At 50.5% G+C, this 13,365-nt stretch overlaps 1 protein-coding gene across 1 annotated transcript in view; it reads left to right on the forward strand.

Annotated features, from left to right (window-relative positions):
• Positions 1 to 13,365, forward strand: part of LIN54 (lin-54 DREAM MuvB core complex component) — a 56,309-nt gene that overhangs the window by 39,862 nt on the left and 3,082 nt on the right. The window contains exons 7-12 of the mRNA XM_056111241.1: positions 174 to 371; positions 2,510 to 2,601; positions 3,439 to 3,510; positions 8,100 to 8,202; positions 8,333 to 8,470; positions 10,762 to 10,964. Of these exons, the coding sequence (XP_055967216.1) occupies positions 174 to 371; positions 2,510 to 2,601; positions 3,439 to 3,510; positions 8,100 to 8,202; positions 8,333 to 8,470; positions 10,762 to 10,964 (806 nt within the window). The remainder of the gene's footprint in view (positions 1 to 173; positions 372 to 2,509; positions 2,602 to 3,438; positions 3,511 to 8,099; positions 8,203 to 8,332; positions 8,471 to 10,761; positions 10,965 to 13,365) is intronic.

Genomic DNA, 13,365 nt, shown 5'->3' on the forward strand with positions numbered 1-13,365 from the left:
AGCATCCCGTGTGGTCCCTTAAGCATTGCCAGGAGTAACCCCTGAGCGTCGCTAGGTATGACCCCCAAACTCCTCCCCCCAAAAAGAAAGAAATGAAGTCCAAGGGGTCTCTCGAGCCGAGGTGCTGCAGGGTTCGCTTTTCCCGTGACTCAGTGTCCTTCCGTTCTGCGCAGGTGGTCCCCAAGCCGATCAACCCCACGTCCCAGCTCGTCACCACCAGCCAGCCCCAGCAGCGCCTCATCATGCCCGCCACGCCCCTGCCGCAGATCCAGCCCAACCTCACCAACCTGCCGCCGGGCACCGTGCTGGCCCCCGCGCCCGGGGCTGGGAACGTGGGCTACGCCGTGCTCCCCGCACAGTACGTCACGCAGGTAGGAGGGAACCGCCGCTCGCAGCCCCGGTCAGGCCTCAGTGCCTCTCCAAGACCTTGGGTCTTCAGTACTTAAAAAATACACGTCATACGTGTAGGAAAACAAAGCAAAAGCCCACAGCGCCGAGGGCCTTGGTGTGGGATTGCGGGGATGAGGCGGGCTGGAGGTGACAAGGGCAGTGGGAGAGGGACGTGGGCACTCGGGCGATGCTGAGCTGCGGAGACCGGACGTCGCAACTGGCACGCTTACGCACCTTAAAACCATGTTGCCTGAACTGTGATTTGTAAAACAATTCACAACACAAGTCAAGCATGAGGTAGTTTCCGGAGACGGCACAGTAGTATAGAGACAGGAGGAAATAAGAAGTCAGTAAGTGGGGGCCGGAGCGACAGCACAGCGGGGAGGGCATTTGCCTTGAGTGCGGCTGCCCCGGGTTCGATCCCCAGCATCCCATATGGTCCCCCAAGCACTGCCAGGAGTAATTCCTGAGTGCAGGGCCAGGAGGAACCTTTGAGCATTGCCCAGTGTGATCCCCCCCCCCAAAAAAAAAGTAGAGTGAGCAAAGGCCAGTGATTGCAGCGAAGGGCCGTAACTATGTAAAGTACTAAAGCTCTTCCTCATGTATGAATATGGTGCCACCGTCTTGTCCTTGAAGAATTTTCTTTGCAGGGTAGTGTTGGGCTCCACCTAGCAGTGCTCAAGGCTCACTCCTGGGAGGGCTCTGAAGACCCTGTGGGTGCTGGGGGCAGACTGGGTCAGCGTGCCCAGGCAGGCGCCCGCCTGCTGTGCTGGCCACAGCCTGTGTTCCTGGAAAACTGGCTGAAGGGTGTTTCCAAATGACATAGCTCGTCTCCCCTGGTCACCTTTATGCTTTGAAATCACTTCGTGGATCTTATGGGTACGGATAGTTACATGAATATATTCCTTAATATATTGATGGAGTTGTTCTGGAGGTATCTACCTGACAGTGCTCAGTTGCTATCTGGACTGTACGCCGCTCTTAGGGGGCTATGAGCCATATCACATCCCTGACCACTGTAAAATCATTTCGTAAGGGGGGTCTATCTGTGTGGCTAATTCAAGTTAGGAATTGATTTTCTTTCACATGTAAGAATCGAATAACTTACCACCATTTCCTAAGCTTATTGGGCTGGACTACTCAAATTATGAGAGGGAAACGGAAACTTCCTGTGTCCTTTAATAGTTTTATACTTTGGTGTATGGATTCAAAAATTATTCCTCAATGATAGTGTTTCTATCATTAGTATTTTGTACCTTTAGAGATAAGTTTGAAACATTGGGACGGAGAGGTCACTCCGAGGGCTGGGTGTGTGCACTGCAGGCAGAATACCCAATTTTGGTCCCCAGCACCAGAGGGTCCCCTGAGCACTGATGGGAGTAACCCCTGAGCAGGACTTGGAGGTAGCCCCCGAGTGATCGTGGGCGGGGTGGGGGTCCTGACTCCCGTCCCTCTCCTGCCCTCACACAAATAGAGACTTATTTGCATTGTAACTAATCATGCCCAGTAGCTTACAGTGCGCTGAGCAGTACAGTACCTATTTCATGTAGAAGTAGGTACTCTTTTCTAGCTGATATAAATTACTGCAGTACTTTCAGGATATTCACCTAGAATTTGAACACTGCATATGCTTACTCGATGAAGAACGCGCTTGTCTTCATGTCATTTCCTGTCTGTGTTGTCCAGGTCTGAGAGGGCCTGCTTGGGGCAGTGGTGGGTATGGAATTGTCCGTTCTGAGCCTGGGAGCCGGAACTAGGCTTAAGCCACCTCATTGCATGTGCCTGAGTCCACTTTGATCCCCGACTCTACGTGGTCCGCCTTGCTCTGCTGGTAGGGTAAAAGTCTCCCCACGCCCCCGAGAGAATACAGGGTTAAGGTTCCTGCTCGTAGGTGGCCAACGCTGGTTTCGTTCCCGTCACCACACATGGTCCCCAGGCACTGCCAGGAGCAGTGCCTGAACACGGCGTGGCCCCAAAGCTCCCCAAATGAACAGAGAAAACAGCTCGTTCCTTCTGTTCTTGTTATTTTAAAAAGTGACTTTGTGCTGCATTGTCGAGTGTTGCCGTTTGTTGATGAGCTGGGTCCCAGTTTGCCTTTCCCCTCCCGTTTCCGCTCTAGCTGCAGCAGTCCTCCTACGTGTCCATAGCCAGCAACTCCAACGTGGCGGGGGCGCCCGGCGTCCAGACCCAGGCCAGGGTTCCATACAACGGGTGAGTCTTCGGGGAAATCCACAAAGAGCTTGTCGGGGGCGTTGGAGGGTCTCCCAAGGGTGCCCCTGGCAGTTGTCAGAGGCCTCGGAGCTGCGGGGGCCTGTGGTGTGGGGAGTCCCCGAGCTGCCCCCGCCATGCTCATTCACGACTTCCGGGGCTGCACCTGGCTTGGAGGAGCCTGAGGTGCCGGAGGACAGAGCAGAGTCAGGCGTGTGCCAGGCAGGCGCCTGCCCTGTTTCTCTGGCCCTTAAATAAGCACTTTGGGGGGAGGGTTGGGTCACACCCAGCGATGCTCAGAGGTTAGTCCTGGCTCTGCACTCAGCAATAACTCGTGGCGGTGCTTGGGGATCATATGGGATGCTGGGAATCGAACCCGGGTCAGCCGCGTGCAAGGCAAACACACTCCCCTCTGTGCTATCCCTCTCGCCCCCAAATAAGAACTGCTTAAAACTGGTTCTCAGCCACCAACCTCTCTTCATTGTGATGACTTGGGGGTGGGTGGGGAGTCGGGGCTTAAAGCCAGGACTGAGCTACACTCAGGCCTTTCTGCCACTCCGTGCCACAGCCTCTGAGCAACTATTAGTGGGACCACAGCAAACTTACTAGACACGGACACTTGGCATTTCTGGATGGGAGACTTCTTTCCCCTCCCCTCCTTTTTGATTTTTATTGAGACACCGTGGTTCATAAAGTTGCTCATACTGAGTTGTGTCAGACACACACTGTTCCAACCCCAGTCCCACCACCTGTGTTCCCTTTCCTCTACCAGTGGGAACGCCTCATTTTAAACTGCAACCTCTTATTGATTAAAATGCCTGTTCGCTTTTGTCTGTACAGCATTATCCCCTCAGAATCCGCCAGCCGGCCAAGAAAGCCCTGTAATTGTACAAAGTCACTCTGTTTGAAACTGTAAGTCCTTTTCATTTTGCCACTGCGTTCTTATTTGCTATGACTGTAAATGGTTTTCAGAGAGTTCCGCTTATCTTGTTCTGTGGGTCTTCAGTTGTGCATGGGTCTCGGCTGGAGCTGCCCCGCGGGTCCGGAAAGAGTCCTGGAGTGTGGCGACGGCCTGTGGTTGATGGCCGAGGACAGGCGGAAGAGCACGCGGACCAGCCCGGCAATCTCATAGCTGCGGATGCGCTGCAGCTCCGAGTCCCCCTGGTATTCGATGTCAAACTGGCGCAGGTCTCTCTGAGACCTTGGACTCCAGGCTCAGCGGACCCAGGGACAGAGCTTCTCTGCTTGCTCCCACCACCACAGGTGACAAAAGGATTCTAATCAGGAGCCCCACCCTACCCTGCCCTGTCTGCTTCCATCAACCACCCAGGGATCGAATTGTGCACAGGAGACCCACCCTACCCAGATAAATACCCCACTGGCAGACTTCCACTCTCGATACTACTTCCACTACCCAGCCGTCGCCACACTCCAGGACCCTTTCCGGACCCGTGCGGCCGCTTGTGGCTGTGCGACACATCATAAGACACTAAATACCCATCTTCTGGAATTCTTGTACCATATTTGATAGGGTTCAAATATGGTAACACCTACAAGGGTGATAAGAGGTCACCCCAAAAGCCTCTATCCCTCTCGGAAAGACTGGCAAGCTACCGAGAGTATTCCGCCCGCACGGAAGAGCCTGGCAAGCTATCCGCTGTGTATTCGATATGCCAAAACCAGTAACTACAACTGGTCTCATTCACCTGACCCTGAAGGCTTCACCGACATGGCAGCACTGAGAAGGATGAGAAAGGAGAGGCCGACAAAACCTCAAGGCCGACCTAGGCTGCCACAACGAAAGAAGACAAAAATGATCGTCTGTACTTTCAATGCACGTACGCTAGCATCAGATGCATCCATCGAGGACCTGATGGTACAAGCGCGAATGATCAAGTACGACATCATTGGTCTGACCGAGACAAGAAGGCACGAATCTCACCATGCCGTTTTCAACACTGGAGAAGAATTGTTCCTCGGAACATGCGATAAAAGAGGCGTTGGAGGCATCAGTGTCCTTGTCAACACAAACTTGGCCAAGAGCATTGATTCATTCGAATGCCTAACAACCCGAATCGGACGTTTACATTTGAATAGATGTGGCTCACTTCCTGCAGTTTCTATCTTCGTTGTCTTCGCACCAACATCTCATTATGATGAAAGAGAAATCGAGAAGTTCTACATGGAGCTAGAGAAGTTCTATAAAGAAGACCACACCTTCTACAAGATCATTGTGGGTGATTTTAATGCTAAGATAGGACCAAGAAGATCAGCTGAAGAACTTCACATCGGGACCCATGGCCTAGAATGGAACGAACAGGGTGAGAGACTGTCTGAGTTCATCATGTCGACCAAGACCATTCATGGTAACTCACAGTTCCAGAAGGCAGAATCTAAACGATGGACATGGGAGTCTCCTGGTGGACGATTCCACAATGAAATAGATCACATCATATTCAATCGACGGTTTTGCCTGACTGATGTCGCTATTGTCCCAAAATTTCAAACGGGATCGGACCACCGTCTCCTTCGTGCAAAATTCTACTTCACAGAGCGGGGAGAAAGGGCTGCAAAGTTCAAAAAGAGAACTCCCAGAATGACCACCAACTGGGAACTCTTTGGTACTATTGCGGCAACATGGGAAGATGCCATTGTTGACAACATTGACGAGGAATACGATCGACTGGTTCAGCACCTCCATGAATGTGCGAGGAACGCCAAGAGAGAGATAGCCACAAAAAATCGCCTATCTTCGAAAACTCTTGAGCTAATTCGCCAGCGTGGTTTGGCGCATGCCTCAGGCAACCGCAAGCTAACGTCCGAGCTTGCAAAGCAGTGCAGAGATGCGATCAAGGAAGACCTCAAAGAGAGAAGAGCAGAAGTACTGGTAGATGCGGCAGAAGCCGGGAAAAGTATTCGTAACGCCCGCCTGTCCTTCGCCAACTATAAGACCAAGATGACTGCCCTCTGACGTCATGATGGATCCATCACATCCTCCAGAACGGCAATGGAGAAGATTATCCATGACTTCTACTCAAATCTCTTCGATAGCCATGTCCACTTGCCGACATACCAAATTCCACAGGATGGATATGTCATTCCCAACATTCTCCCTTCCGAAATCCGACACACCATTTCGTTGGTAAAGAAACGAACAGCACCCGGCCCTGACAAGGTCAGACATGAACACCTGAAGAACCTGCCATCAGTACTCATCAATACACTGGCTCGGCTCTTCACTTGCTACCTGTCTGAATGCAAGGTTCCATCCCAATGGAAAACCAGCAGGACCGTACTACTGTTCAAGAAGGGAGACATCCATGACATTGGCAACTATCGCCCGATCTGCCTATTGTCTGTCATCTACAAGTTGTTCACTCGAGTCATCCTAAATAGGATTGGCAGAATACTAGATGAAGGACAACCATGCGAGCAAGCAGGGTTCCGCAAAGGATTCAGCACCATTGACCATATCCACACGATAACAAAGTTCATTGAGGTTTCTCGGGAGTTCAAGATGCCACTCTGTTTAACGTTCATTGATTTAAAGAAGGCCTTTGATTCTGTTGAGACGGAAGCAGTCATTGAAGCCCTAGCCAATCAGGGCATTCAAGCCCAATACATCAGGATCCTCCGTGAGCTGTATTGCGGATTCACTACCAGGATTTCACCATTCTACAAAGAAGTGATCGTTGATGTCAAGAGAGGGGTTTGGCAGGGTGATACCATTTCACCAAAACTCTTCAGTGCCACCCTCGAGAACATCATGCGATGACTGGAATGGGAAGGAATGGGAGTGAAGATAGATGGTCGGCAACTACACCACCTCCGCTTTGCTGATGACATTGTTTTAATAACACCAAACATCAGCCAAGTGGCACAAATGCTGGCCGACTTTGACCGTGAGTGTGGAAAGGTAGGACTACAGCTGAATCTTACGAAGACAATGTTTATGAGAAACAGCCTTGTTCCTGACGCCCCATTCGCTCTCAATGGAACGACCATCTCTGAATGCAACAGCTATGTGTACCTAGGTCGAGAGGTCAACATGACAAATGACCTGGCACCCGAGCTGCGCAGGAGGAAGAGAGCGGCTTGGAACGCCTTCAAGAACGTCGAAGAAATAGCTAAGAGGACGAAGAACCTCCGGCTCTGGGCACATCTCTTTGATTCCACTGTTCTTCCTGCATTAACATATGCCTCAGAGACCTGGGCCCTACGCAAACAAGATGAGAATGCCATTCAGGTCTCCCAAAGAAGAATAGAAAGAGCTATGCTTGGAATATCACGTTTCACTCAAATGAGAGAACGAATCCAGAGTTCTGACATCCGTCAACGATCAAGGATCAGGGACGCTGTCTCATTTGCCAAGGTGTCGAAAATCAGATGGGCTGGTCACGTAATGAGATTTAAAGACGACCGTTGGACTAGAGCTGTTACTGATTGGATTCCACGGGATGTCAAAAGACCGCGTGGCCGCCCACCTACCAGATGGTCAGACTTCTTCATCAAGATCATGAACGATCGGTTTGAGGCCCTTCATGTTCCCGGAGCGAACAGATGCCATTGGGCTACACTAGCACGCGACAGGGACAAATGGAGACGTTACTGGCGCCCGCTCGAGCAAATCGACGACTAACGGGAAGTTAAGTGATTACGTGATTAAGTAAATGGTTTTAAAAAATAGTGTTGCCCAAAAGTTCTTACCAGATCAATTCCGTACCATCTGAGTAGTTAAGTCTGCAGATAGGTGGTCAGGCACACACAGCCCAGTGGGAAATCTTCTATCGTGAAAGCACTCGGAAGGCGGAATCTTGGGGCCCCTGAAGTAGATGAGGCTCCAGTGTAGACATTAGGCCGCCACATGCCACACAAGACACACACTCTGTCCTTCAGAGCAATGTGCAAACGCGTTCCATCTTCCTTTTAATTGTTCTGTTTGACCTTCTCAATGAGTGGTAGCCTGAAAAACTCAACGATTAACATTAAAAAACTGTTGTGGTCCAGGAGATGGCTGGGAGATAGCTTTGCATGCATCAGCCCCATCAAGCCCTGCCGAATATGGAACCAAAGAAGAACAGAAATGACTGGATTTGCTTATTACCACCCTAAGAGATTTGACATAGCACAGTTGAATGAATTGTTAATTGGTTTTACACAGGGTTTAGATTCCAAAGAAACATGACTAGTTAAAAAGAGCGGGTTCCACTAATAGAATGTAGTTTGTTATACCTCTTTCAAGAATTTGAAATAGTTTTGTGGAAGAAGGATGGAAAAAAATGTATAGTTCTTTTCTAAATCAATATTCTAGGACTGTGTGAGTTTAATTTTGAGGATTGTTATGTGGTTGATGTTCGACATGTTAGCTCTCCATCACTAGATGTGTCTGAAATACATTTCTAAGATGCTTTGTCACATACATGTGAGGCCACTGAATCATAATTTCTAGTATTGTTCTGTTTTTATGTGACTTAGACTGTTTGTTTTTTTTTAAATCCCAGATATTGTGACTGCTTTGCAAATGGTGAATTTTGTAACAATTGCAATTGTACAAATTGTTATAACAACTTGGAGCATGAAAATGAAAGGCAAAAGGCAATAAAGGTGATCATTTTACTTTCTGTTTTTCTGACAAATTTACCTTTTTTTAAAAAAAAATAGAATGCAATTGATGAAAATTCTCTTTGCGGCATTGAAATGTAACTTCATTTGCTGTCTGCCTTGTTCTCGGCAGGCATGCCTTGACAGGAATCCAGAAGCTTTCAAGCCGAAGATAGGGAAAGGAAAGGAGGGCGAGTCCGATCGGCGGCATAGCAAAGGGTGTAACTGCAAGCGATCGGGATGCCTTAAAAACTACTGTGAATGCTACGAGGTGAGATCCAGTGGGGGAGGGATCTGTTCTGGGTGGTGCTCAGGGCTTACTCCTGCCTCTGTACTCAGGGGTCGCTGCTGGCGGTAACCGCGTGCTGCCCAGGTCAGCTGCGAGGAAGGCTCACGCCAGACCTGCTGAACTGCCTCTCTGGCTCTGTCTTCTGAAAATCGCTTTGGAAAGGGCGTATCTGACATTTTACTTGAAGGTTGCTTTTGCTCTCGTACTTTGTAAATACCTTAAGCAAGTGCATGTCCATGTATGTTTGAGGAAGACCTGCTAGTCTTCCCAGCAGAGCTCAAGGCGTGATCCCGGATCGCGCCATCACGTTGCTTCTGGCATCGCAGCTTGGGGGTTCTCAGCTCAGTTACCATTTGATGACTTCTTGGTCATTAGACCCAAAAGTATGTAAATCAGAATACTAATTCATTCATTTTTTTTTTCCAATAAAAATAGTGGAAGGATGGGGGGGAGAAGGTGTGGAGAATGGGCTCAGCAGTAGAGCACTTCCCTGGCATATCTGAGGCCAAGGGTTCGATTCCCAGCACTGTCCCCGAGGTGAAAATCAAAGCATCCTGGGCTGGTGAGGTACAGGCCTGTGGAAGATAAGCATGTGAGGGACCCTCAGCTGATTCCCCAGGGCACCACTGGGGTAGGGGGAGGCCTGAGCTCCAAACTGGAGCAGCCCCCTGCGAGCCGCCGGGGTGACACCAAGCAGGAAGTAAATGGAGCACAGCCGGCCAACACTCCTGCAGTAGTCAGCGCTGCTCCCCAACCCCCAGGCACTGCTTTTTGTCCTTCTGTTTGGGGGCCACACCTGGCGGTACTCAGGGGTCACTGTTGGCAGGGCCTGGGGAACTGTATGGGATGGTGGGGATCGAACTCAGTTGCCGCGTGCAGGGCAGGGCAAGTGCCCTCCCTGCTCAGTATACTGTCTCTCCGGCCCACTGCTGTGTGGATGAAGCTGTGTCCTGGGTGCGGTCCTGGCAGTGAAGATCGGACCCACCCAGGAGCCAGGAGAGCTTGCTGAGGGGCACGGTCACCCTCCACGACACTGCGAGCTTCACCCTCACGCTGTGGGGAGGAGCTCCGGAGGCTGGTGGGGGAGCTGGACCTTGCGGTGTTTGCCAGCCCCGTGTGCTTTCCGCTCCCCGATGGCTGGTTTGGGCCAAGCACTGTTGGGCCCGCTCTTCTGGTTTTCCAAAGCGTACCTTGAGAACCCGGCAAGAACCCAGGCTTCCCTGCTGCGCCTGAGACGGAGACGCTTTCCCGAGAGTCTGGGCTTGAGCCCTTCTGCAGGAGTCCCCTCTCCCCGCTAGTGTCATCCGCCCACACCATGAGGGTCAGGAGGCGGCTGAGACTTATGTGGGAGCCCCCCCACCCCCTCGCCGAGACGGCCTCTGGAGCACGCTTCTGTGCTTCCGTGCTCTGCGAGAAGTGGGGGGAGCATCTGACTTGACACGGCTCAGCAGTTAAATATTGGGTGTATGTAAAAGTGTATTTATGGTCTTGGATTCGGGGGCTCACCTGGAGTGCCGGGAACCGAACCCAGATGCGCTACCCGTTCTCCAGCCACTAAGCAGTTTTTTTTCCTTTGATGTGGGGCCCACCCACCCCCATTGTTGCTCGAGGCCCACTCCCAAGTGGTGGCAGTAGTGTTTGGGGACCCTGGGGTATTCTGGGATTGAACCCAGGCTCTAGTCCATTGACCCGGCTCCCCAGCCCAGTAAGAGTATTTTGTTGGTAAGTAAAGTAAGGCCCTCCCGTTGATCATCGATTTGCTCGAGCGGGCCCAGTAACGTCTCCATTGGAGACTTTGTTGTTACTGTGTCTGGCATATCGAATACGTCACGGGGAGCTTGCCAGGCTCTGCCGTGTGGGCGAAATACTCTCGGTAGCTTGCCGGGCTCTCCGAGAGGGGTGGAGGAATCGAACTCGGGTCGGCCATGTTGGCTGCGTGCAAGGCAAATGCCCACCGCTGTGCTATCGCTCCAGCCCATTTGGTTGGTACTAAATGAAATTCATATATAAAGATTTAGTCATTCAGATACCGTAAAGTTTGCGGCCAGTGTGATAGCACAGCACATGGGACCCTTGCCTTGCATGTGGCTGACTTGGATTGGATCCCCGGCCCCCCATATGGTTTCCTGAGCATTGTGGGGTGTGGTCCAACCCCCCCCCTCCGCACCTCTCCACACACACACACACACACACACACACACACACACACACACCAAAAAAAGAAAATGGTGTTTGGATTTGATTTGCAAGTTTTTATCCTGTTCATCTTTTAGGCAAAAATAATGTGCTCTTCAATATGCAAATGCATTGGCTGTAAGAACTTTGAAGAAAGCCCCGAGAGAAAGACTTTGATGCATTTGGCCGACGCGGCCGAGGTGAGGGTCCAGCAGCAGACGGCAGCGAAGACCAAGTTATCCTCACAGATCTCGGACTTGCTCACGAGGCCAGCGCCGACTCTGAATAGCGGCGGAGGGAAGTAAGTCCACGTTCTAATCTGTTTTGGTAGGCTACCATGAATATTCGCCTTGACAGTTTCTCTGTGTAATTTTCTTTTCCTAGTGGACCATACCTGGGTGCAGGTCGGCCCCTCATGCGAGTGTTGCCCCCTCTCCCCCCCTACAGAGCACGCACACTTGCCCCACACACGCACACTCAGTGCCCCGCCCTAGGGAATTACCCTGCTTGGGCAAAACTGAGTTGATGCGCTTGGTTCTCGTCAACCCAATTTTGCAATTCCTTCCGATCTTTAGTTACTTGTTGTCAGGGGATGTGAAGTTGTTAGAAAAACCGCTGGTCACTTACAGAGTTCTAAAACATTCCGCGATACTTTAGTTCATTCCACTGTTTGAGTTCTGTCTCCTGTTCTAAGATCATTATTGAGAAGGCCCTGGTTTTTATAGCTTTTGCTGGGGCAAGCTCCCGAGAGTATCTCGCCCACAGGGCAGAGCCTGGCAAAGCTACCCGTGATGTACTCGATATGCCAAACACAGTAACAACAAAGTCTCCAATGGAGACGTTACTGGGCCCGCTCGAGCAAATCGATGATCAACGGGAGGGCCTTTACTTTACTTTACTTAGTATTTTTGTACTTCCGTTCTCTTGCCTTTTCTGTGTAGCTGCTAGCACATTGCCCTCCTGCCAAAGGGCCCCGCAGTAGTTTACTCAGCTCCTTACTCATCAGACTGCTCAGCTCCTGGGCAGAAAAGCTGGACCGAGGTAACCTGATGGTGTTCAGTGATGGCGCAGTTGCCTCGCAAGTGGGAGGCCCTGGGTTTGATCCCCACAGGACAATGGGGACCATAACGAAGTGTGTGATCTGAAGACTACTGCAGCAAGGTGTGTGGAAACTCACCTCCATCATCCCAAGCAGGCAGAGAGGCAGGCTGTCACGAATTTAAAGACTGTCTGTATGTTGAAAGCAGCCAGGTCACAGAAGACACTTCCATACAAAGGAAAACCCGTAAGATTCGCAGCAGATCTGCCAAAGAGGACGCCATAGGCAGAAGAGAATGGAGAGTAGCGGACAGAAACTCAGTAATAGCATGAACACCTCGCCAGGAATACTCAGGCAGAGAGCTTGTCATTCCTCTCGGAAGGAATGATCTGAGCTTTGTGGACAGATCACAGCTTAGGGATCTCAAAGCCTTGAAACCAATTTTGCAGGAAGCATTAAAGGAGTTTCTTTAAAAGGCCAGACCGACTTCCTGGCACTTTGATGGAGTGGCGTTCACTTGTGGCGCTACGGGTTCCCTTTGCTAGAGAAAGATCTCTTTACTCCTAGCGTGCTAAGGGCTTCTTGGGTGATCACATCTAAGCTCTGCCTGGAGATCAAGGATGAGGCTGCAATGAAATATTTACAATTAGGTTTTCAACTTGGGAAAATATTTACGTTATATACCACAAAAGAACTCAAAACTTCATGCAACTGTCGAAACTGTTCAAGATTATATGAAAAGGTAGTACTTGAGTGTTAATAAGCTTTTCTGCCTTTGGCCAAACCTTCAGTTCCTACTTGAAAATTTTTTGTGCTGTCAAGGATTGATCCCAGGACCCCACCCTGCCAGGCCTGCACTCATGCCACCAGTGATTTAGTATCTTCTAGTTTTCTTTAGTGCACTGCTCCTAAGCAGCTTGCCAGCAGTCCAGTTCTTTAGGACCGTCTGGTGCCTGCACTCTCCGTGTGTTACACGCTGTGACAGAAGCTTCCCCGCAGCCATTGAGTTGCCCCATTGTTTCCGGGAGACTTGAAGTCCTGAGTGCGCAGTCTCGGGATGCCTGTTCTTACTCCCCGTTCAGTATTCCTGCCTCTGGGTCAGGGCTCCGTGCACAGCACAGCATTTGACTTCCTCATTATTGCTATTCAGAGGGGATAGTGAAAAACACCAGGGTGTGTTTTTGTATTTTGCAGAAAGATACAGGGCCTTGGGCAAGTGCCTTGATTTTCAGTGTTATCCAGGAAAGTGTCTTTCAACCTTTTCCCAGCCGTAGCCTCCTTATGGCCTTGGTAGCTTCCTCTGCTCCCCCCCCACCCCCAAGTTGGCTCCTAATCTCCTGCCGTGGTCCCCCATTTACATGATTTTCACCTGTAGCCTTTTTAGAATATCCTGAGGGCTTAAGGGGGTTGGGGGTCGTGGGCAGGCTCTGTGGCCTCCAGCCGAGAAATGATGGTCTTTAGAGATCGTGGTTTTGGTTCTCAATACTTTTCATTTCATTCATTTGGCAAATATTCTTGGATTGTTTGTATGTTAGGCACCAAAGCAGCAAAAATAGATAAAACTAGAGTGTAGCACATTCCTAGAGCTTTGGATTGAGAGGGCTTTACTGGTACAGCTATCAGGTCTATATGTAGAATTGCATCTTTAAGATAACTTAAAAGT

This window comes from Sorex fumeus, unplaced genomic scaffold (assembly GCF_029834395.1).
Source record: "Sorex fumeus unplaced genomic scaffold, SorFum_2.1 ptg000013l, whole genome shotgun sequence".
Classification (NCBI taxonomy): Eukaryota; Metazoa; Chordata; class Mammalia; order Eulipotyphla; family Soricidae; genus Sorex; species Sorex fumeus.